General features: G+C 41.4%; 1 protein-coding gene across 3 annotated transcripts in view; it reads left to right on the top strand.

The window, feature by feature from the left end:
• SUV420H1 (suppressor of variegation 4-20 homolog 1 (Drosophila)) overlaps window positions 1–24,873 on the top strand; it is a 58,207-nt gene that overhangs the window by 11,359 nt on the left and 21,975 nt on the right. Inside the window, exons 1-4 of one of the 3 annotated variants that reach the window (XM_011987049.1) lie at window positions 10,265–10,500; window positions 14,819–14,966; window positions 21,153–21,221; window positions 21,816–21,883. Coding sequence is in view for 1 of the 3 variants with exons in the window: in XM_011987047.1 (XP_011842437.1) it covers window positions 10,341–10,500; window positions 14,819–14,966; window positions 21,153–21,221 (377 nt within the window). In the remaining 2 variants the exon portion in view is untranslated. Of the gene's footprint in view, window positions 1–10,262; window positions 10,501–14,818; window positions 14,967–21,152; window positions 21,222–21,815; window positions 21,884–24,873 lie in introns of those variants that run through there. The other 2 variants (XM_011987047.1, XM_011987050.1) reach the window with 2 other exon arrangements.

Raw genomic sequence — 24,873 nt, 5'->3', positions numbered from 1 at the left:
TATATACTATAAACCTCCCTTATTCTCTAGCTTGCAGATAGCTTATCATAGAACTTCTTAGCCTCCATAGTCACATGAGTCATCACCCCTAATAAATCCCCTCTCATATTTCTCTCTCTCTCTCTCTCTCTCTCTCTCTCTCTCTCTCTCTGTCCCCCTCTCTCTCTCTCCCCCCTCCCTCTCTCTCTCCCCCTCTCCCTCTCTCTCTCCCTCTCCATTCCTTATATTGCTCTCTGCCATCTGTTTCTTAAAGCAAAGCCCCCTGTCTTCCTCACAAGTGCATGTTTAAGACATTATGTCCATTTTAGAAGTTCTCTGTTGTTTCTGAGCAAGCCTTAAAGATCAGCAACAGCCCATCCTTTCCGTGAGTTTAGACTTATAAAATAAAAGTATTTGCTTTCTGGGCGCCTACAGTTCTTGCCTGAGTTGTTAACTCCCTTCACAGCATGGTCCCTGTCACGCTCAGCTCTTCTTCTCGCTCATTGCTCCTTTTACAATCGTGTGCTGCTTCTCTTCCTCTTGACCTATACATGTGAAAGTGCCCCCACTCCCAGTCCTTGGCCTTCTTTGATCTACAGTGATTCCTAGATTTCATCTGATTCCATGGTTTGAAATGCCATTAATGTTTTGACTCCAAATTTTTATCTTCAGCTTGGAGGTGGACTCCAGACTCTTGTATCCAGCTGCCGACTCCACTAGGATCTGTAGTGGGCATCTCAAAAATGACTAAAACCAAAAAAGACCCCAGAAAAGGAAGAAAAAATAACCAAAACCAAATTCCCACACCGCAATCCTTGGGAAAACCAGTCTTCCTATACTCTTTGTCACATTCCTAAATATTCCATTCTTCATTTGGAGGTATGTTTGAGTCCTCTTTCTCTTAACACCCACAGTCAGTCTGTCAGCAATTCCTAACTATCAGCAGAACCTTCAGAAAAGATCTCGAAGCCAGCCACTTCTTGCCACCTCTGCTGCTGCAACCACTAGTTCTCCTCTGGTTTTAAGCAGTAATCAGTTAGTAAATAGACTACTACTACTAATAATGTCTCCCTGCATTCTCTTGTCCTAGAAATTATTTGTAGTTTCATTAGAACTGCTTTTTTAAAGTACCATGTAGCAAGCTGCCAGCATGGTCCTTTAAAACTGTGAGTTGGATCATGTCACTCCTCTGCTTTCCGTCTCACTGGGAGTAAAGGCCCAAGTCTCAGCAGTGGCTTTGAAGCCCTTCTTCCCTGTGGCAGCCTCTCTGACCTCATCCTCCCGCTCTCGCCCATATTTGCCCCAGCTGCACCAGCCTCTGCACCTTGTGCTTGCCCTTCCCTTTGTCTGCTGCATGCTTCCTGCCTGATGCCTGGCTGTCCCCTCACATCCCTTGCTCTCTTAGGAAGTAGCCACTATCACCCTCCTTCTCCACCTGAAACACTCCCTGCCACCATAAATGGCTTGTTCTCCCAAAAGGTGCTGGCATTTATTCATTAATTTATTATTTCGTAGTGCTTTTTTCCATTAGAATATAAGCACAGATGAGGGCACAGCCTTATTTTGTTCCATGCTGTATCCTCAGTGCCTGCAACAGTGTCTGGAATATAGTAGATGTCCAATAAATTTCCTGACATTTTTATATTGGGAAATCAGAACAGGATTTGTAACTTTAAAAAAAAAAAAAAAAGCAAAAACCGCAGTTACTTTTGCACCAAGCTAATATGCCACTTAAGAAGTGGTCAGTAATGGCCGGGTGCGGTGGCTCACACCTGTGATCCCAGCACTTTGGGAGGCTGAGGCCGGCAGATCACAAGATCAGCAGATGGAGACCAGCCTGGCTAACATGGTGAAACCCCGTCTCTATTAAAAATTTAAAAAAATCAGCCGGGCGTGGTGGCGGGCACATGTAGTCACAACTACTCAAGAGGTTGAGGCAGGAGAATTGCTTGAACCCGGGAGGCAGAGGCTTCAGTGAGCGAAGATTGCACCACTGCACTCCAGCCTGGGCGACAGAGCAAGGCTCTGTCTCAAAAAAAAAAAAAAAAAGCAGTCAGTACTTTCTTGAAATTTTTTTCCTAATAATTTGGGACAAAATTGAGGCAATTTTTACTTCTAAATGTAGTCAGTGGCTAATGAGCTCCGAGTGTGTCAGCCAAACCATGACCGTGGGACATTTCCACGTGAGCCAGCTATGTTCCATGGAAGTCTGCACCCTTGTTTGTTTGTTGGGAGGGGGCACCTCTGTGGTAGCCATGAAGTATTTTAGGCTTTGCTATCCACCCGGTGTTTTGTTTCGGTTTTCTTTCTTCTTTTGAGACATAGTCTCACTGTGTCGCCCAGGTTGGATGGAGTGCAGTGGCATAGCCTTGGCTCAGTGCAACCTCTGCCTCCCGGGTTAAAGCTATTCTCCTGCCTCAGCCTCCTGAGTAGCTGGGATTACAGGCGTGCGCCACCACGCCTGGCTAATTTTTGTATTTTTAGCAGCGACGGGGTTTCACCGTGTTGTCCAGGGTGGTCTCAAATTCCTGACCTCAGGTGATCCGCCCGCCTTGGCCTCCTAAAGTGCTGGGATTACAGGCGTGAGCCACTGCGTCTGGCCTCTACCCAATGTTTTCAACCCCTATTTGTCTGTACTCTACTACGGTATCGACGTGTGTTAGCTTTTTAAAATCCTGTCACTACCTTTAATGTGTAAGTGTGCAGCCTTAGAGGGAAGATCTTGCCAGCAAGAACAGATTCCACACTTAGGAGGGCAGAACAAATGAAGACTGGATCATTAGTAGAATATGTATTCATTTTGAGCTAAAAATTTTTTTAAATAGCCCCCAAATTATTGATAACTTCATTAGAATTGTTTTTACAAATGTTTCATTTATCAGCTTAAGAAAGATCTTTGGGGTCGGGCACGGTGGCTCACGCCTGTAATCCCAGCACTTTGGGAGGCCGAGGCGGGCAGATCACGAGGTCAGGAGATCGAGACCATCCTGCCTAACACGGTGAAACCCCATCTGTACTAAAAATACAAAAAATTAGCCGGGCGTGGTGGCAGGCGCCTATAGTCCCAGCTACTCGGGAGGCTGAGGCAGGAGAATGGCGTGAACCCAGGAGGCGGAGCTTGCAGTGAGCGGAGATGGCACCACTGCACTCCAACCTGGGCAACAAAGTGAGACTCCATCTCAAAAAAAAAAAGAAAAAAAGAAAGAAAGGTCTTTGGATAGCTTTTATCATATGGACATGTGGATAATCTCTGTCTGCTAGGCTACATCCAGAGATGTGCCAGTGCATTCATACTAGTGAAATTTAGCCATGTTCTGTGATTGACAGAAGTGCCTGTTACATTAAAGTACTTTGGGTTCAAATAATATCAGTTGACCACAATATAAATGAGACCCGAGGGCACAGATTTATTCCAGTTTGGATCATTAACCCACATTTAGTTTAAATTATGTATACATTAGAGTGGGTCTCAGTCTGTGTTCCATGAATTGAGCCAAAGTTTGCTATTACTAAAGTGATTTATTGGTGAACCTTTCCTAATGCTCAGAAAAATGTTTGGTTGATATAATTTCCTTAATTTTTTATTCCATAGTTTTTTTTTAAAATTTTGTATCTATTCTTAGCCCTAACATGATAAAATGAATGAATGAGTAAATTAGAGCAATAGCTCTCACACTGGAGCTTGCATCACCTGGAGTTCTTATTACAACACGGATTGCTGGGCCTCATCCCCAGATTTTCTGCTTTCTCTCTCTCGAGTGGACGTCTTGGTTGAGACTTAAAGACTTTCCATGGCCAGGCACGGTGGCTCACGCCTGTAATCCCAGGACTTTGGGAGGCCGAGACAGGCAGATCACGAGGTCAGGAGATCAAGACCATCCTGGCCAACATGGTGTAACCCCGTCTCTACTAAAATACCAAAAACTTAGCTGGGTGTGGTGGCACGCACCTGTAGTCTCAGCTACTCGGGAGGCTGAGGCAGGATAATCGCTTGAACGCAGGAGGTGGCGGTTGCAGTGAGCCGAGATCATGCCACTGCACTCTAACTTGGGGACAGTGCCAGACTCTGTCTCAAAAAAAAAAAAAAAAAAAGACTCTCCATGGATAGTCTTTCTATTCCATATATTTAATTTCTATTTCATGTAATTATGCTTCATGTCTTATTTTTGAGGAATATTAGGACTCCTGAGAAGCCTAAAAATATATTGTTACATCATTATCTGTAAGTTGTGTGTTAAACATCGCATTCTACAGATGATTTCCTAAAGGACCAAAAGCACTTTTCCTGGTCCTGGTTCTTTTTTCTGGAGGGTCAAGGACTAGGGAGTAAACCAGAAAGTATAATGGCAAGTGGTAGGAAACTTAGTGGTGGTATCTGCTGTGATTCCTGCCCTATTTTTATCTGTGCAGGAGCTTCTCTCACCCCCTTTAACACCATGGACATCTTGAGAAAGGAGAGGATTTGAAGAGGTCAGGCAGTATTTTTAATTTACAGGTTTTTTTAAATGCAGAAATATAGTTTCTATGATGCAGTTTAGATTACAGCCTATTTATTTCATTAGTTGAGTGCCTCTAGGATATACTGTGTGGTATACTAGATACACTAGGGCCAGAGATAAGAAAAATAGGTTCTCAACCTTCGGAACTCTCAATTAAGGAAGCAGACTCTTAAACAATATAATCACATAAGGGTTTTCACCTAAGTTTTGTAGCATAAATATATAACTAGATTTGGCAGTGAAGGTCAAGGAACACTTCCTAGAGGATGTGAACACTGAACTGGGACTTAAGGAATTAGGCAAAGGGATGGTGTTCAGAGAGGTTAAGTGACTTTCCCAATTACCAACTGCCTAGTAAGAGACAGAGGTAGGATAGGAGCCCTCAACTTTTGTTGAGGTCTATTTTCTCTAAACCACATAGCTTCTGAGAGTATAATCTAACTTGAAATGTGAAATACATTTATATACATTTACCACTTCATGATTTTCGTTTTTTTCACTCTGTCGTCCAGGCTGCAGTGTAATGGCATGCTCATGGCTCACTGCATCTGCAATTTCCTGGGCCGCAGCCATCCTCCCACTTCAGCCTCATGAGTAGCTGTGACTACCATCTTTGGCTAATTTTTTAATTTTTACTTTTAGTAGCATTGAGGTCTTGCTGTGTTGCCCAGGCTGGTCTCAAACTCCTGGCCTCAAGCAATCCTCTTGCCTTGGTCTCCCAAAGAGCCAGGATTATAGGCATGAGCCACCACCTGGCCCATTTGCTTGCTGTTAATGCAGCTTTTTATAGGATACAACAAAAAACCTAATTCTAAATTTATCATGCCAAGTTTATGCTTCTCTACCAATGAAAGCTTACAGTCACAGAACATCCATTTTTTCAGAAAGTGCTGTTTCTTTGGCTCTTGTCTAAAGGAACATAAGTAATATGAAAGACCCTAGAGGTCAAGGAAATTGAAGAAAACTGAGGAAGGGAAATAAAATGGAATGTAGTCATGAATTTAAGCTTTTATTTTTGTGAGATGGCTCAATGATGAAGAGCTTTAATGCAGATGAAACTTGAAGCTTTTAGAGATCTAAGTCTTGATGAGGTTATTCAAACTCAAATTTTGAATGCATTATGATGGTAGGCTATAATTTTTGAACCCTTGGCTGGGCATGGTGGCTCATACCTGAAATCCTAGCACTGGGAGGCCAAGGTGGGAGGATAGCTTGTGGCCAGGAGTTCAAGACTAGTCTGGCCAACATGGTGAAACCCTGTCTCTACTAAAAAATACAAAAATTAGGCAGGCATGGTGGTGCACACCTGTAATTCCAGCTACTTGAGAGGCTGAGGCATGAGAATAGCGAACCTGGGAGGCGGAGGTTGCAGTGAGCCAAGATTGCGGACACTGCAGTCCAGCCTGGGCAACAGAGCGAGACTCTGTCTCAAAAAAAAAAAAAAAAAAAAAAAAGTGGTACTTGATGCTCTCCCCAAGTGCTAGGATTCAAATGCCACAATTCATATTGTTTTATGTTTCTGTTACTGTTCCATGGGTTTTTTTTTTTTTGAGATGGAGTCTCACTCTGTCGCCCAGGCTGGAGTGCAGTGACTGGATCTCAGCTCACTGCAAGCTCCGCCTCCCGGGTCCACGCCATTCTCCTGCCTCAGCCTCCTGAGTAGCTGGGACCACAGGCGCCTGCCACCTCGCCCGGCTAGTTTTTTGTATTTTTTTAGTAGAGATGGGGTTTCACCATGTTAGCCAGGATGGTCTTGATCTCCTGACCTCGTGATCCACCCGTCTCGGCCTCCCAAAGTGCTGGGATTACAGGCTTGAGCCACTGCGCCCGGCCCCATGGGTTTCTTTAAATGAAGTCCATTTTAGAGTCCGTAGATAACAGTGTTGTGCAAAACTGCTGGGATCCAAGATCCAAGACTCGCAATGGACCACCCATTGCTCTTTTTCTCAAGCTTTCTTTGTACTTTATACCTCAAAAATATACTGCTCTTACTGAGTGTGGTGGCTCATGCTGGTAATCCTAACACTTTGGGAGGCTGAGGCGGAGGATCGCTTGAGCCTAGGACTTTGAGGCCGCAGTGAGCCATGATCACTTCACTGCACTCAAACCTGGGTGACAGAGCAAGACCCTGTCTCCTTGAAAAAAAAAAAAAAAAGGTATATTGCTCTTGAGTTCTACGCCTTTTCTCCTAAGTGTAACATACATGATCATTAATGAGCAGTTTTAATGTTAAATTTGGTAAAATTTAATAATTGAAAAATCCTTGTAACTGATGTAGAATAGCTACAAGACTATTTAGTGATACCTACGAGAAAAATCAAAAGGCACTTTAAAAGTTAAATACTATAATTGAACTTAAACAGTGCGGGAACCAAAAGAAAAATTCATGTTAGAAAACAGTTGTAAAGTTGTCTTCAGCATTGATCAGATTTTCTTTTTTGCCATTCCCCTAAGCATGCTGCTCACATGCACGTCTTACCCTCCAGTGAACTCACACAGATATTCCTGTAACAGGAAAGAGATCTGAGATCAAGTAAAAATTCATGTTTTGTGTTTGTGTTGAGTATCATTAAAGGTATGTCCAGGCATGTATTTTTGTGAATACTTCAAAGTAATTTATCATTCGTACTTTTCTATGTGTTTGTGGAAAGGAAATTGACCTGCGTCTGGTGTAGTTGAGAATTTGTTGGGCAGCAGTGCTGGGTTCTACTCATGAGACTGCTGCGGGCGGATCATGTGGCTTCAGGCATGTGGTCTCAGTTTTGTTTGTAAATTGAAGGCATCACACTGGTGATGTTAAGGCAGCTCTGGCTCTGAAGTTCTGTATTTTTGCACTTTATTGTAGGGCCTTTTTAGTCTGACTTACACTAACACATAATTCCTTAATGAGGTGGGATCATGGTCATCCTTTTTATCATTCCGTTAGTAATGAATGCAATGTATAATATCCTCATTTCCAAATGTCATTATAAATTACAAGCATCCCCCACTATTCATATCAATCGGTTCCCAAATTCAGATAGTAAGGGATACATTTATATTACCCAATACAGTAGCTTCTCAGTTTTGTTGCCATTGTGAAGGAATGATAAGGTAGACATTTCCAGATGGGCACTACTTTGATATCTGAGTATTGGTTTCTTAAATATCTAGAACAGTGAATTCAAAGTAACAACAACAAAAAGATACAGAGTCCTTTGCTTTCCTTACTCTTGTCCGTCTGCTCAGTTTTGTTTGTGGTGATGAGTAGCCAGCGTAACAGTTACGAGTCTCTTACTGTGATGGACAAAGCTTAGCATAGATGCCTTTTCCTAAGCTTGCCTTGGAACAAAGGAGATAAGTAACTTCCGTGTAGTTTACTCACCCAGTTCAGAGCATTACCAAAACCTGTGATTTGAGCAGATGATAGAGCTGTAGCTAGATATCAGTATAATAAGGAGCAAAGACAGTTCTTACTGTTTACTGAAAGAAATATTTGTTGAGCACCTGCTGTTTGTCAGTACTATTCTAAACACAAGCAAGGAACAAGTCAGAATGAGCCCCTACCTTCTGTCTACATTCTACTCAGTCTGGGGCCACTGTATTCCTGAGCAGGCATCATATGACTGGGGAGAGCCAAGATTGTCTTTAAAGAGCGGAGACATCATTTATTAAATTATAGTCATGCATTGTTTAGTGACAGGGATACCACACATTCTGAGAAATGTGAGGTTAGTTGATTTCGTCATCATGCAGATATCATAGAGGGCACTCATAGAGTGTGTCTCAGGGACACATTCTAGAAATGGGAGGTTAGGCGGTTTTGTTGCCTTGCAGATGTCATAGAGTATACTTACACAAACCTAGGTAGTCTAGCCTACTACACACCCGGGCCGTTGCTTGTAGGGTACTAACCTGTCCAGCATGTTACTGTACTGACTACTGTAGTCACTGGTAACACAGTGTTGTTATCTGAACACACATAAACATAAAAAAGGTACAGTAAAAATACAGAATAAAAGATTTTAAAATGGTACACCTGTAAAGGGTACTTCCTATGAATGGAGATTGCAGGATTTGAAGTTTCTCTGGGTGAGTGAGTGAGTGGTGAGTAATTGTGTAGACCTAGTACATATGTACTACTGTAGACTCTGTGAACACTGTACACTTAGGCTACACTAAATTTATTTTGAAATGTTTCTTTAATAATTAACCTTAGTTTGTTGTAACTGTTTTACTTTATAAAGGTTTTTTTTTTTTTTTTTTAACTTTCTGACTCTTTTATGGTAACACTTGGCTTAAAATACAAACACATACAGCTATACAAAAATATGTTCAGGCCACACGCAGTGGCTCACGCCTGTAATCCCAGCACTTTGGGAGGCCGAGGCAGGTGGATCACTTGAGGTTGGGAGTTCAAGACCAGCCTAGCCAACATGGTAAAACCCCATCTCTACGAAAAATACAAAAATTAGCCAGGTGTGGTGGCACACACTTGTAATCCCACTTACTCAGGAGACTGAGGCAGAAGCATCGCTTGAACCTGGGAGGTGGAGGTTGCAGTGAGCAGAGATGGCGCCACTGCACTCTAGCCTGGGCGACAGAGCAAGGCCCTGTCTCAAATAAATGAATGTATGTTCTTTCTTAGCAAGCACAGTGGCTCATACCTGTAATCCCAACACATTGGGAGGCCAAGGTGGAGGGATTGCTTGAGGCCAGGAGTTGGAGACCAGTCTGGGCAACATAGTGAGACCCCGTCTCTTAAAAAAAAAAAAAAAAAGAAAAGAGTTTTAAAATGAACTGGATGTGGTGGCTCCTGCCTGTAGTCCTAGCTACTTGAGAGGCTGAGTGGGAAGATGGGTTGAGCCCTGGAATTTGAGGCTGTAGTGAGCCATAATCATGCTACTGCACTCCAACCTGGGCCATAGAGTGAGACTGTCTCAAAAAACAGACAAAAAGACACAAAAATATACTTATTCTTTTCTTTTCTTTTTGGGAGACAGGGTTGCTCTGTCACCTAGGCTGGAGTGCAGTGTTGCAATCATGGCTTCACTGCAGGCGTGACCTCCCATCTCAGCCTCTCAAGTAGCTGGAACCACAGGCTCACGCAGCACTATGCCTGGCTCACTTTTTTATGTTCTGTAGAGGCAGGGTCTTGCCATGTTGCCCAGGCTGGTCTCAACTTCTGGACTCAAGCAGTCCGCCTGCCATGGCCTCCCAAAGTGCTGGGATTACAGGCATGAGCCACCATGCCCAACTATATTCTTTTTTAAATATCTTTATCCTATAAACTTTTTCCTACTTTTAATTTTTTAATGTTTTTATTAACAACAGATACAGGTCACACACGTTAGCTTCAGCCCACACAGGGTCGGGATTATCCATATCACTGTCTTCTCCCTCTATATCTTGTACCACTGGAGCGTCTTCAGGGGCAGTAACATGCATGGAGCTGTCATCTCCTGTGATAACAGTGCCTTCCTCTGGAATGCTCTTGAATAACCTGCCTGGGGCTGTTTTATAGTTAACTTAAAAAAAAGCAGAAGGAATATACTCTAAAATAACAATAAAAAAATATAATATAGTAAATACTAGGCAATACGAATTTTATGAAGTGTATGTTCAGCTCTGTTATAATCTTATGGAACCACCATTGTTTATGTGGTCTGTCATTGACCAAAACATCATTATGCTGTGAATGACTGTCCTTTTAATATTATATATCTTTCTCAAGGGTCTGTTTAGCATGATCTTTCATGTATTTACCTCCCCATTTTGTTTTGTTTTTCATATTTTGTTTCTGTTAGGAGAGAACATTGAAAGTATTCTCTAAGCTATTTGAAGAGAGTGACTAAATGCACCTGGGTCAGGCTGTCTGTGGGTATGAAGTGGTTGGGAGAATCCAAGAACATGGTGGTGAATGGCAGGAGAAATGGAGGCAAGTTGTCTAATGACCATCAGCAGAATCAATCAAAATTACAGCACACGGGGAAGGACACCCTGAAGGCTGGCAAAAATGCAGTCGAGAGGAGGTCGAGCAGATGTATGTACACGCTTAAACCTTCAATGTTCTAATTGTGATATGGGGTAGTAATTCTTTCTAGTTTGTAATGTATATTCTGTTTTCTTTTGTCTTAAATAATTTTTTGCATTTTCATAATTAACAATATAGTCTTTTTACTCCCAAAGTTGTGTCAATTTTTATTCTTATCAAACAATATGTAAAAGTCAAGTTTAATGCTTCATATAATTATTTTAATCATGCTTTTCTCTTACTTTATATTTTGTAGAATTTATACCTGAATGGTTGATATGTCTTATTAAATTTTTAAAATTTTAATTGAACTTCTTACAGGTTAACCTGTATTTTTTTAATAGATGTAAGTATAGGTATGTACTTCTTTGCTAATTTCCACAAATGTTTCATGGAATAATATGAATAATGACGCCAATTTATTTAATTCTACTTATGTAATTTACGTAAGTAGAGTGGAGGATGGATAGAACTGACTGCTTTAGGGCAGCCTCACAAATCGTAGCAATTTATTCTATTTATACAGGGTAGACAGTTGTTCATCCTGACAGTGAAACACTGCTGATAAGTTACTTTATTTCCTCTATACCTCTTGGTGGGAAAGAGGCTGCTTTTTAAGGGTTCAGGAAGTTGTGGATTTGGTGCGTATTTCGTAGTTCCTCTAAAAGTAGTAAAATGACTGAGGACAAGTGTATACCTAACTAGGCAGCTATATGTCCAAATGTATGTCATATTAAAGAGGACAGCTTTTCTTCTTTTTCTAACATGAATCTAGCCACTTTTGAATATCCTTAATTCAGATTGGCGCTGGCCTGTTTCCAGGGATTTGGATTAGCCTGTGGTTTTTCTGTAGTTTCAGATTGAATCCAGTTCTGATTGATTTCCTTCTTACCTTTTAGGGTTTATGCGACTCATTGGGCCCAGGCTACCCTTAACCTTTCCATTTCAGATCAGGTCACTGTTGCTGTAGAAACCAGACAGAATTCCTGCTCAGGACAAGAGTAGGAAGAGGCAAGACCGAATGAGTTAGTCCTCTGCATGGACACCACTGACTCCTGAGGCTGCTGGCCGCATTCACCCTTGTCCTGCCTCACTCCTTAGTAGCTAGCGTGAACGTGAAGAATTGAGAAACACAGTGATCACATCAGAGTGTATTCATTCTGGTCGGTAAACTAGGCATATCTTAAGCTTTTTAGCAAATCACTGTTGGCCTCCTTTTGTGTATCATAGTGCAAAACCGTTTTAATTAGTTGAATTGTTATAGATACACAAGAATTTAGAAAATGCGTCTGGGCATGGTAGCTCACACCTGTAATCTCGGCACTTTAGGAGTCCAAGGTGAATGGATTTTCTTGAGTCCAGGAGTTTGAGACCAGCCTGGGCAACGTGGTGAAACTCCATGTCTACGAAAAATACTGTGTCTACAGAAAAATTAGCCAGTCATGGTGTTGCACACCTGTGGTCCCAGCTACTTTGAGAAGCTGAGGTTGGAGAGATCACTTGAGCCCAGGAGTTAGCGGTTGCAGTGCGCCGAGATCACACAACTGCACTCCAGCATGGACAAAAAAACGAGACTCTTGTCTCAAAAACAAACAAAAAAGTTTAGAAATGGCCATTACAGGCTGGGTGTGGTGGCTCACGCCTGTAATCCCAGCACTTTGGGAGGCCAGGGTGGGTGGATCACAAGGTCAGGAGATCGAGACGATCCTGGCTAACATGGTGAAACCCTGTCTCTACTAAAAATATAAAAAATTGACCGGGCGCGGTGGCTCAAGCCTGTAATCCCAGCACTTTGGGAGGCCGAGATGGGCGGATCACGAGGTCGGGAGATCGAGACCAGCCTGGCTAACACGGTGAAACCCCGTCTCTACTAAAAAAATAGAAAAAACTAGCCAGGCGAGGTGGCGGGCGCCTGTAGTCTCAGCTACTTGGGAGGCTGAGGCAGGAGAATGGCGTAGACCCGGGAGGCGGAGCTTGAAGTGAGCTGAGATCCGGCCACTGCACTCCAGCCTGGGCGACAGAGCAAGACTCTGTCTCAAAAAAATAAATAAATAAAAAATAAAAAAATAAAAAATTAGCCGGGCGTGGTGGCAGGCGCCTGTAGTCCCAACTACTTGGGAGACTGAGGCAGGAGAATGGCATGAACCCTGGAGGCAGAGCTTGCAGTGAGCCGAGATTGCGCCACTGGGCGACAGAGCAAGACTCCGTCTCAAAAAATGAAAATGGCCATTACGTTGGTTACACTTTACCAAGCATAGATAAATATAGAAGGCTACGTTGGGAAAACCGGAGTGTGAAGATAACATAGCCTTACACTGAATGTTATTGGGCCAGAATGGTGCAGAAAGAGAGTCAGCGATGAGGAGAAATGGGAGAGCACAGAGCAGTGCCCCATCTCAGATACAATGAGTGACTTTCCCAGCAGCAGAGCCTTAAGATACAGGAAACAAAAACTGACAAAATTGAAGGGAAAAATCAACAATTCAGCAATAATTTGGAGACTTTGATACGCCACTTTTAATAATGGATAGAACAGCTTAACACTGTAAACCAATGAGAGCTAACAGACATCTTTAGAACCTCATCAGAATACACATTCATCTCAAGTGTGAGTGCAACATTCTCCAGGATAGACCATATGCTAGACCGTATAACAAGCTTCAATAAACTTAAAAGGATTGAAATAATAAAAGGTATGTTCTGTGACTTCAATGGAGGAAAATTAGAAATTAACAAGGAAATTTGGGAATTTCACAAATATATAGAAATGAAACACACTTCTAAGTAATCAGTGGGTCAAAGAAGAAATCAAAAAGGAAATCAGAAAACATTTTGAGGTGAATAAAAAGAAAGATAAAATGTACTAAAATTTATAGGATGCAGCCAAAGCAGTGGTTTAGAGGGAAATTTATACTTGTAAATGCCTGTGTGAAAAAAAGACTGGGCTTGGTGGCTCATGCCTGTAATCCCAGCAGTTTGGGAGGCTGAGGCAGGAGGATGGCTTGAGCCCAGGAGTTCGAGACCAGCCTGGACAATATGGTGAGACCCCATTTTTACAAAAAAATTAAAAAATTAACCAGGTTTGGTGATGCATGCCTGTGGTCTCAGCTACTAGGGAGGCTGAGGCAGGATGATTCCTTGAGCCCAGGTATTCGAGGCTGCGGTGAGCTGTGATCATGCCACTGTACTCCAGGCTGGGTGACAGAGCAAGACCCTGTCTTTAAAAAAAAAAAAAAAAGAAAAAGTGAGTTGTATCATTTGTGAATTGTATTTCAATAAAGCTATTATGCTGTTACAAAAAATTTAACAACGTTGATAGCTTTTCACATAGCTCCATGCAAATAATTTGATTGCAGAATCATGTCTGCCCTTGGCAGGAACTTACATTTAACTATTTGTTCTGTGAAAAAGTAGATGAAAAGGTTAAACTTTACTCTGTGTTTCATTCTTCCCCATTTTGGTTTTGAGAGCCTGAACGTTATATTGCTGTTGTCCTCCGTAAACTATGTGCCAAGTCCATGGAAGGACTGTCAGTGGCACATACATCAAACTTAATCAACTCTGATGAAACTTCTTATAACTTGGCCTTCGTTTCCTTCTTTCCATTGCTTTTCTTCCACAGTTAAACCCAGTTATTTCAGTTACATATTTGAGTCTCTATTTTTATCCATTCATTCAAAATTGCTTCAAACAGAGGTCAGTAGAAATAGGTCTGTCATTCTCTCTCTACTTCTTTCCCCACTTCTACTACCCAGCTCTGGAATTGTGGGCAAGTTTCTTTTTGTGTGTACCTCAGTTTCCTGCAAAGTGAGGATACTAATCATTCACCTGCCCAAAAGCAGGAAGCCGAACTTCATGAGATTCCTTTTGATACTTGAGATCTGGAGTTCTGGCGCTTCTTGCAAAAACTATCTTGTGTTCCTCTTGCCTGTTCACCCCAGTCCTATCTGTAATGGCCCTGTGTACTGACTTGTTAAAATAGTGAACATCCTTCTGTCCCCTGTTTCTCAGTGTTCCTTGGAGAGAAGGGGGTGGGGGAGAGCCAAGCATTTGAACCAAATTTTCACAACTACGCAGACCCTGTTCTTGTGAACCTTTGGAACCTGCTATTACTACCTGCTAGTCAAAATACTCCCAGTAATGGAGATGGTTTACTGCATTTGGTTTTCTGTCTTATGCAAAGGTTATTAAATTCTTAATTACTAAAACTGATTGATTTTTCAGTTCTTTGTTACCAGCTTGAATGGTCGGTGCGGCTAAAGAATTTTTAAGGCAGATTTAAGTAGTTTTCAATTTGAGTAATTTTTCTTGCTTTTGCTTTTCACAGGTAATGGTAACTCGGGATTTGAAGGACAGAGTCGCTATGTACCGTCTTCTGGAATGTCCGCCAAGGAACTCTGTGAAAATGATGACCTAGCAACCAGTTTGGTTCTTGATCCCTATTTAGGTTTTCAAACACACAAAATGAATACTAGGTAATTTTCAGTCTTTATCCTGAATGGAACAGATGATGATGTTGAATTCAAGAACGTAGATGGCTAATTTTACTTTTGCTCAAAATTTAAAATGACAGTAAAGGAAAGTTCTTTGCAGTGGAAGGGTTTTCTGTGTGTGAGCCAAGAGAAGCAGAGAACAAGACTCCAGGAATCTTGTCAGTTCTAACTCTGTGTTCTTATTTTACCTCAGAACATTTCTATCAACATATAAAGCTGGAGGAGCATCCTCATGTTCTATTTTAAAAGTTGATGATGCCGGGCGCAGTGGCTCACGCCTGTAATCCCCACGCTTTGAGAGGCCGAGGTGGGTGGATCACCTGAGGTCAGGAGTTTGAGACCAGCCTGACCAACACGGTGAAACCCCGTCTCTACTAAAAGTACAAAAAAAATTAGCCGGGCATGGTGGTGCACGCCTGTAATCCCAGCTGCTTGGGAGGCTGAGGCAGGAGAATCACTTGAACCCGGGAGGCAGAGGTTGCAGTGAGCCGAGATCATGCCATTGCACTCCAGCCTGGGCAACAAGAGTGAAACTCCATCTCAGAAAAAAAAAAGTGATGACAGTTATCTTACCGAAAAGAAAAGTCTGACAAGCATCCTATAAAACCTTGAAAATGTATGATTGTTTCCAATTAAAGTAGGGTACGTCCCTTTTTTTCTTGATTTTATCGTAGACTTTTCTCTTACACATTGTCTCTGTAGAGATGGGAAATTTTGTCATCATGTTTAATCTTTGGGATTCAGCTAATCATTGTTAAGAGTGAATAGTTTTAAAGACATGTTTATATTCAGTATACAGGTAAGAAAGTGGATGTGTAAGTGTTTGAGTACCAAATGCTGTATATAAAAAACATTATTACATTAATCTTGAAATCTGTCATGTTTTAACAGCTGAGGTCTCTCTCTAATTCTCTTAAATATCATTTCTCCCTCAAAAAAGACCATTAGATCATTTCACAAATGTTTCTGCCACCAAACAGGTCAGAACTTTGCAACTTTGCTTTATGCTTTATCTCTTAACTTCTATGGCAAAGGGTTTTTTAGTGTGGTGGGAAAGCATAACAGCAGAGATTTAGAAGATAGAGCTAGTTCATCTCCATCATACCCAGACTGGGGTTATTATATAGCTCCAATTTCAGTGGCAACCCTGGGGGATCTTGATACCCGGGTAGATAGTCACTGATCAGTAGTTGGGAGAGGTAGAAATTGGTGAGTACAGGTAATTGGAGGAAAGTCTTGTGTCCTGTTTCCCCCCTTTTAATTTTATCCCTTGCTAGATTAAGATACTATATGCTTCACTTACTATATATGCTTCACTTACCAATTATAGTCTAAGTCCAAAAGAAGTAATTCAGCTAAAAACGTGTTTTTGTTTTTTTCATAATTTTTTTTTCTTTTTTTTCTTTTTTAGAGAGAGTCTCACTCTGTTGCCCAGGCTGGAGTGCAGTGGCATTATCTCAGCTCACTGCAACCTTCACCTTCTGTGTTCAAGTGATTTTCCTGCCTCAACTTCCCAAGTAGCTGGGATTACAGGCTTGCGCCACTGCACCCAGCAAATTTTTGTATTTTTAGTGTAGACAAGGTTTCACCATGTTGACCAGGCTGGTCTCGAACTCCTCACCTCAGGTGATCCGCCTGCCTTGGCCTCCCATAGTGCTAGGATTATAGGCATGAGCCACTGTGCCTGGCCATAAAATTTTCTATCATATATCTTTACCTACTAAAATGAAGTATGAAATATTGGAAATGGAGTTGGGAGACTATTGAAACAGTTCCCTGCCAAATGACTGCCATTAGATGCCCTGATTGATTAAGATCCAGGCTGAACGCAGTGACTCATGCCTGTAATCTCAGCACTTTGGGAGGCCGAGCTGGGTGGATCACCAGAGGTCAGGAGTTCGAGACCAGCCTGGCCAACATGGTGAAATCCGATCTCTACTAAAAATACAAAAATTTAGCTGGGCGTGGTGGTGCACGCCTGTAGTCCTGGCTACTCAGAAGGCTGAGGCAGGAGAATCACATGAACCCAGGAGACAGAGGTTGCAGTGAGCCAAGATTACACCACTGCCCTCCAGCCTGGGCAACAAAGTGAGACTGTCTCAAAAGAAAAGATACAGGGTTGGGCGCAGTGGCTCACGCCTGTAATCCCAGCACTTTGGGAGGCCGAGGCGGGTGGATCACCTGAACTCAGGAGTTCAAGCCCAGCCTGGCCAACATGCTGAAACCCCATCTCTACTAAAAATACAAAATAGCTGCATGTGGCCGCATGCACCTGTAGTCCCAGCTACTCAGAAGACTGAAGCAGGAGAATCCCTTGAACCTGGGAGGTGGAAGTTGCAGTGAGCCGGGATCATGCCACTGCACTCCAGCCTGGGCAACAGACTGAGACTCCACCTTTAAAAAAAAAAAAAAAAAAAGACTAATTTTCATTATTTTAAATCCATTTTCTTTTTTTTTTTTTTTTTGCCCATTGAACATGAGACCAGTGCTCATTCTTCTCCTAGAAGATGCTGATATTTGTCACCCTGTAGCACCACCAGTGTTTTTTTTTTTTTTTTTTGGAGACAGGATCTCGATCTGTCACACAGGCTGGAGTGCAGTGGCACAGTGAGCCGGGATCATGCCACTGCACTCCAGCCTGGGCAACAGACTGAGACTCCACCTTTAAAAAAAAAAAAAAAAAAAGACTAATTTTCATTATTTTAAATCCATTTTCTTTTTTTTTTTTTTTTTTGCCCATTGAACATGAGACCAGTGCTCATTCTTCTCCTAGAAGATGCTGATATTTGTCACCCTGTAGCACCCCCAGTGTTTTTTTTTTTTTTTTTTTTTTTTTTCTGAGTTAAGAAATGTGAATGTGTGAATGAATCACTCTGACACAATAGTTTAGTGGCATTCAGAAAGTCACCACAAAGGCCCAGAATTTTGACCTAGGGTCATTAAGAAGGTTATGTTGATTATGCCTTATTATCAAGATAGGGAAGCATATAAAACATTTTAGAAAGTGTTACATCAGAATTACAATGGGCCAGGTGCAGTGGCTCACACCTGTAATCCCAGCACTTTGGGAGGCTGAGGTGGGCAGATCACCTTAGGTCGGGAGTTCGAGACCAGCCTGCCCAACATGGAGAAACCCCATCTCTACTAGAAATACAAAATTAGCCAGGTGTGGTGGCACATGCCTGTAATCCCAGCTACTTGGGAGGCTGAGAGCAGGAGAATTGCTTGAACCCGGCAGGCGGAGGTTGTGGTGAGCCAAGATCATGCCACTGCACTCCAGCCTGGGCAACAAGAGTGAAACTCAGTCTCAAAAATCTTGTGATCTGCTTGTTAAATTCAGTTTTACTCAAAAAAAAAAAAAAAAAAAAAAAAAAAATTACAATGAAAATTTTAGTGGCTTATGACAGAACTTCATGTACTCTAAAATCCCCATGCCGTATTCCAGAAGGCTGCCTGTTATTAGCATCTGCAATAGTAAATACTCCAGTTTTCTGCTGCAGTGCCTCATGCCTGTAATCCCAGCACTTTGGGAGGCTAGGGTGGGAGGATCACTTGAGCCCAGGAGCTTGAGGCTGCAGTGAGCTGTATTCGCACCACTGCACTCCAGCCTGGGCCACAGAGTGAAACCCTATATCAAAAAAAAACAAAAAAAAAGGAAACACTCCAATTTTCTATAAAAGTCCTCCTATACCCTTGTTTCTCGTAATTAGTTTATGTGAGAGTCACCTGGGAGTTGGTTGAAATGCAGGTTCTGATTCAGCAGCTTTGGGGTGGGGCCTGAGATTCTGCATTTCTAACAAGCTCCCCGACTACACTTGGAATAGTTAGGTCCTAAACCATCTGGCCTCTCAGTTTCGTTGTGATGTGATAAGTTGCTTAAAATATCTTAGTAGGCGTTTCCTAGGGCTCACATAAAACCATGTAGTCATAAATGTAAACTTCAGGATTACCACACAAATACTTTTAGAACTCAAGACATTACTATAACTGAGGACTCCTAAATTAAAATGCATCCAGTGCTTAAGATTTTTCCCCATAGAAATTGAAGCATCTAAAATTAAATCTGGTTAAACTTGCAGAAGAAATCATTTTTTAAGTATTTTTTAGTGCAACATTTAATTATGCAGTTCCTAAAATAACCTGTGGAGGTACAGACGATTCTACTTCCCTGGTTAGAGCAGGCTGGGTTCGTAGCAATGCCAGCACTTCAGGCTGGTTTGGCAGTGCAGGGGACATCCTGTCCACTTCCCACCAGAGTGTTCGGTTTATGTGTGTTTTTACACTCTTGTGTACACTGATATTTGGGAACAGAAACTTTATTAATGACCTTTACGTTAATCTTGGTGAAAGATACATGTTTTCATTTAACCTTAGTGAATTTACTTGAAAATAAAACTATCCCTTCTAGCTCTTCATCTTTTGAGCAAGAATTTACTAGAATGTGGATTTAGAAAATAAGGAAAACTGATAATAAATACCTCTCAAGTTACTAGTTTATGGACTCTCTCTTTGGGGTGCAAAAGAAGTGACGAGAAAATATTCTGCTGTTGGATTTTAATTTCTAAGCTCTCTACCTATTCCTTGTATAGTGCGCTCTTTGTTCGTGTTTATGCACCTGTAATTTGTCACTTTTTAGTTTCTCTTTTTTATACTCTTTTGCCTTCCTTTTACTTCTTTCAGTCTACCAACAGGAAGAATGTTTAGAAACAGTTGATGTTTAGGCCGGGCGTGTTGGCTCATGCCTGTAATTCCAGCACTTTGGAAGGCCGAGGCAGGTAGATCGCGAGGTCAGGTGTTCAAGACCAGCCTGACCAACATGGTGAAACCCCATTTCTACTAAAAATACAAAAATTATCCAGGCGTGGTGGTGTGCACCTGTAATCCCAGCTACTCAAGAGTTTGAGGCAGGAGAATAACTTGAACCTGGGAGGCGGAGGTTGCAGTGAGCCAAGATCACACCACTGCACTCCAACCTGAGCAACAGAGTGAGACTCTTACTTCCAAAAAAAAAAGAAAAAGAAACAGTAGATGTTTAATGATTGGATAATTTTCAAAACTGGCTATATTTTGAGTGCATAGGTTTTAATCTTAATATATCCTTATATTCACTAACAAGCGAGAGTTGTAGTGTGAATACTTAGAAATAGTACAAACAAAATGCTAATTTCAATTTTTTGGGAGAAATTTGAACTTAATTGACTTTTGTCAATTATGAAACCTAAATTTTTCTTTTTAACAAGAAAAAAATAGTTGTTGTTTATACTTCTGATTTTTATTTATTTTTTATTTTTTTTTGAGATGGAGTCTCGCTCTGCCGCCCAGGCTGGAGTGCAGTGGCTGGATCTCGGCTCACTGCAAGCTCCGCCTCCTGGGTTTAGGCCGTTCTCCTGCCTCAGCCTCCCAAGCAGCTGGGACTACAGGCGCCCGCCACGTTGCCCGGCTAGTTTTTTGTATTTTTTAGTAGAGACGGGGTTTCACCGTGTTAGCCAGGATGGTCTCGATCTCCTGACCTCGTGATCCGCCCGTCTCGGCCTCCCAAAGTGCTGGGATTACAGGCTTGAGCCACCGCGCCCGGCCTATACTTCCGATTTTTAAATGGAGTGGGAGCGGGATATTGTAAGAAAGGGATCAATGCTTTCAGTAATGCCCCCTTTTTGAGGCTGAAGGAGACTCAGGCTAGCAGTGAGCTGAGCAGGAGACAGCATTTAAACATCAGCGGAGTCAGGACACTGAGTTTCTCTTTGGAACTTTTCTTCGTGTTTCTAATCAGAACGTCAGCCTGTACAGTCCTTACTCATCTTTCTACTGCTGTAACCATCTAATTTGTATTTTGCTTATATATGTATTTGATTATTCATATCCACTATTGGATGTTAAAGAATGAATCACTTTAAATATCACTTTAAAATTAAGTGCTTGACTAGAATCCGTAAAGAACGTTTTCAAAGCTTCTAACTTCATGGTAAGGTGTATTCTATGGGAAGCAGAGAATTTCAGCAGCATGGCTTCTATCCCGCCACGCCCACCTGTGGCATCTTAAAGTTCTTAAGTATCACAGAGTTTTAAAGATTTTTGCAACAACGAATATTGTAAGTCTGTTTAGAAATTACAAGTACAGATTATACAAATAGCTTTTTATTTTTGTTGTTTGTTTTTGCATTTATATAGCGCCTTTCCTTCGAGGAGCTCAAGGCATTTTTCAAAATCTGACAGTTTTTCTCACAACAACCCTGTGAGGTAGGTAGTGTGTGTTACAAACAATGAGATACTGACTAACCCCTTCCAGCCTTTTAAAATGTTCTTTTATGTTGAGTAAGTTGAAGTGTCAGCATAAATTAGAGTTTTAGAACATTTTACAAACCTTTTAAAGTAGTTTGATAATAGTTGTATTTTTTAAAAAACCACTTGTACTTCATAACAGGGTGATTTTAAGAGAAACAAATCATTCATCAAAAGATCAGGAGTCACTCCATGTGATTAGCTGAGCACTGATTGCAGGACTCAGCCAGGTATGTTTTTGGTTCTTGTTTATTTTCAGGTCAAGAAGGAATGAAGAGCTGCTCTGTGACTACTTGCTCAGCGTCTACAAACTGTCGATTTGCAGCTAAACTTTCTTCAGAGGGGGAAATGTGTTCACTATGTTGCCTCATGGTTTTATTTTATATCTTAAATATTTGAGCATTTTTCTCTCTTCCTCTCTCCTTCCCTGTCTCCCTTTTTTCTGTTCCCCTTCCTGTTCCCCACCCCTCCAGTCAGCTTTTGATTGTGCATGCTAATGAAGGGCACAGTAGCACAGCTAATACAGTCTACAACTTTTCTTCACTGCCACAGTGGGGAGACAGAAAAACCAAATAGCAAGAAAACCTGGGAAGTGAGTCTCTGGAAAGAGTGGGGAACAGGTGTGTGGGAGTGTGAATTCATATGTTTTTTCCTGCCCCTTTAATAATAACCAATTGTAAATGACATTTTTGTTTTTCTTATACCAGCCATTGATCAGAAGTGTAAGAAGAGAAAAAATAGATATGTTTGGTTGATTTAAAGTAACAAATTTTCTGTTAAGGGAGGGAGGACGGGGCATATTGATTTGGAAGTGCCGAATACCTGTTTTTCTTGCCTCCCTTGCCACCCACCACCCACCCAAATACTAAATCTTAAAATTCACATTTGCATCCATCCTTTCCACTGTATTGTCAGTATACAAGCTAGAGCTCTCTCTGGCTGGACCCAGTGCTGATGCTCGATGGCAAACGCAAGTTAAATCCTCTTCTAACCATGAAACAATGTGAGGAAGGCTTTCCTGAGCCAGGTCATGTAACAGGAACCAGAAAGGCCAGGGTAAATCCCAGGTCTTCCCTTCATCAGCCTTAAGTCACTGGCCATCTACTGATCCTTGTTGGGCCTTATTTTCCTCATTTGTGGAACAAAAGGGTGGTTCTAAATTATCTGGCCTTTAAGTGCCAGAGTAAAAGGATAGTTTTATGCAGTTTATGTGGGAGATTTAGAGTGATGGTGGTTAAGGAGAGAGGTATTTTTCTGTTCAATAATAGGGAAAAAAAATTCCCCTAAGGTTCTCAGTGCATTTGCACCGGCCCTAATAGGTGTAACAGTCTTAACTTCTATTTTCCACGGTGTTTGTTATAATGGGATTTGATTTGGACTGTCAGCCAGCTGACTTTTACATACTTCTGTAGGATTATTGAAAACTGTCTCATCTCCTGCCTGTCTGCACCTGTAACCATTTTCTTCCCCCTTTTCCTCACTGTCATTTCATGCCCATAGCAGCCAACTGTGACAGTAAGTTTTAACAGGTTTGGGACAGCAACTTATAGTTTCAGTGAAATAGAGGTTCTTGCTATGGGTAGCAAGGGATAGTTTCAGGGATTTTATTTACGTCTGAGGCAATAAAGTCAGGAAAGCGGAAACAGAAGTCAACACAGGGAAGGTAGGCAGAATGCTACTAAATCAAGAGTTGACTATTTTGTGTTGGTTTTCAGCATATAAATTGTTTGGCATTATGAATAAAAAGTAAACAAAACTAAAGGTACCTGAAGGCATTTTTAGATAGGAATGAACTTGTTTCAGGAAGCATAGAACACACATAAAGCCTATTAAAAATAGCCAAGTTTCATTCCAGGTCTATAACTAATTTTTGTATAATGTTCTCGTTGGTCATTTTCACATTGAACGTGTAAAGATAGCTTGGCCCTTTCTGTCGTTTGTAGCCCTGTCATTTAACGGCATGGATAATTTATTGCATTTGCTTAAAGTGAACTATTGCTTTTCTGATTGCCACATAAAACATGGGTTATCTGTTTCCCACCATTCCATATTGCATATTGCTTGATGGGTCATGCCTTAGCTGGGAGCTTCTTTGTTGTCTTATCTGTCCTTCATATGCAAATAACCATGTAGTGTAGGATTGCAGCAAGAATGGTTTCAGTTGAATGTCTTAGAGATGGCATCTTGACACAATCAACTGTGATGGCTGCAAGTAGTTTAGTATGGATGTGTGGATGCTTTCCCAGTTCTGCAGCTCTTTATTTTCTTGGTGGTTCTCTGACACCATATATCGACAGCCTAGTAAGATGTTCTGAATTTTTTAAAGGACTTGCATTTATCTGTCTATAGAGGCTTGTATACCAGTTGATTGAAAATGGAAAATAGAGCCCCATTCATTCATTCAGTATTATCTTTAGGATATGTTTGAACTCTCAGATGGTTCTGCTAATAGTTGTGAGAATTCAGGATTACTGAATTTAAAACAAAACAAAACATGACTAGAGCCTGTAGCTAGTAAGCTCCTGGTAGGATCAGTATGCATTAATATACCTGAAGTCTTCCAGTGATCCTGTGCAGTAAACAGTATTATAGCTGTTTTAGGACCTCATGTCTTTCCTCTTCCTGATTCTGGTACTTCACTTTATTTTTGCTAACTAGCTGACCCTGGTCAACTCTTTGGATCCAGCTTTATTAAGATCTTCTGCTTAGACTTCCCCTCATTCTTCCTTCTTTTTGATTCTTCCCTGCCTGTAATGTGCTTTTCTTAAACCTTTCCCATGTACATTTGACCCCCTAGTTATAATTTCCATACTTTTAGGTGCTATAGCAATGTAGTTTTTAGCATATTAACATGCATTTGCATATTGATGGCTTGCTTAATTGTTTGATGCATATATATGTCTTTTAGTCCCAATTACATTTTCCCTTCAAGAACAGTGGTCATGTCTTCTCTTGTATTTTTCACCATAGCACTTCATATGCCACTGTATACACAACACAGCACCTAATAATCCTTGATGAAATATTGTGGCTTGAAATCTTACTGAAATACTATGAATGCATGTATGATAGCTTCTCTAGGAAAACAATTCTGCTGAATGCTTCCTTTGCTGGAGTTTGTGCTACATCTTACTTCTCAATTTTAGCATATTCAGGTTTATGAAATGTACAATTTTAAATGTCAGAGTAAGACACATTTTTTTTTCTCCTGAACCACTAATATTTTTTCTTAATGTATTTTATTTGAATGTCAATCTGTGATTCCTTTTTTCTGTTGGATGTTTTATTTTTGTTTTGTTTTGTTTTGTTTTGTTTGAGATGGAGTCTCACTCTGTCACCAGGCTGAAGTGCAGTGGCGTGATCTTGGCTTACTGCAAACTTGCCTCTCGGGTTCAAGCAATTCCCCTGCCTCAGCCTCCTCCTGAGTAGCTGGGACTACAGGCGTGTGCCACCACGCCTGGCTAATTTTTTGCATTTTAGTATAGACGAGGTTTCACCATGTTGGCCAGGATGGTCTTGATCTCCTGACCTCGTGATCCACCTGCCTTGGCCTCCCAAAGTGCTGGGATTATAGGCGAGAGCCACCACACCTGGCCATAATCCAGGGAGA

The sequence above is a fragment of the Mandrillus leucophaeus genome, unplaced genomic scaffold (assembly GCF_000951045.1).
Source record: "Mandrillus leucophaeus isolate KB7577 unplaced genomic scaffold, Mleu.le_1.0 Scaffold30, whole genome shotgun sequence".
NCBI lineage: Eukaryota > Metazoa > Chordata > Mammalia > Primates > Cercopithecidae > Mandrillus > Mandrillus leucophaeus.
The sequence above is the reverse complement of the archived record's forward strand: the minus strand, read 5'-3'. Positions and strand labels throughout refer to the sequence as shown.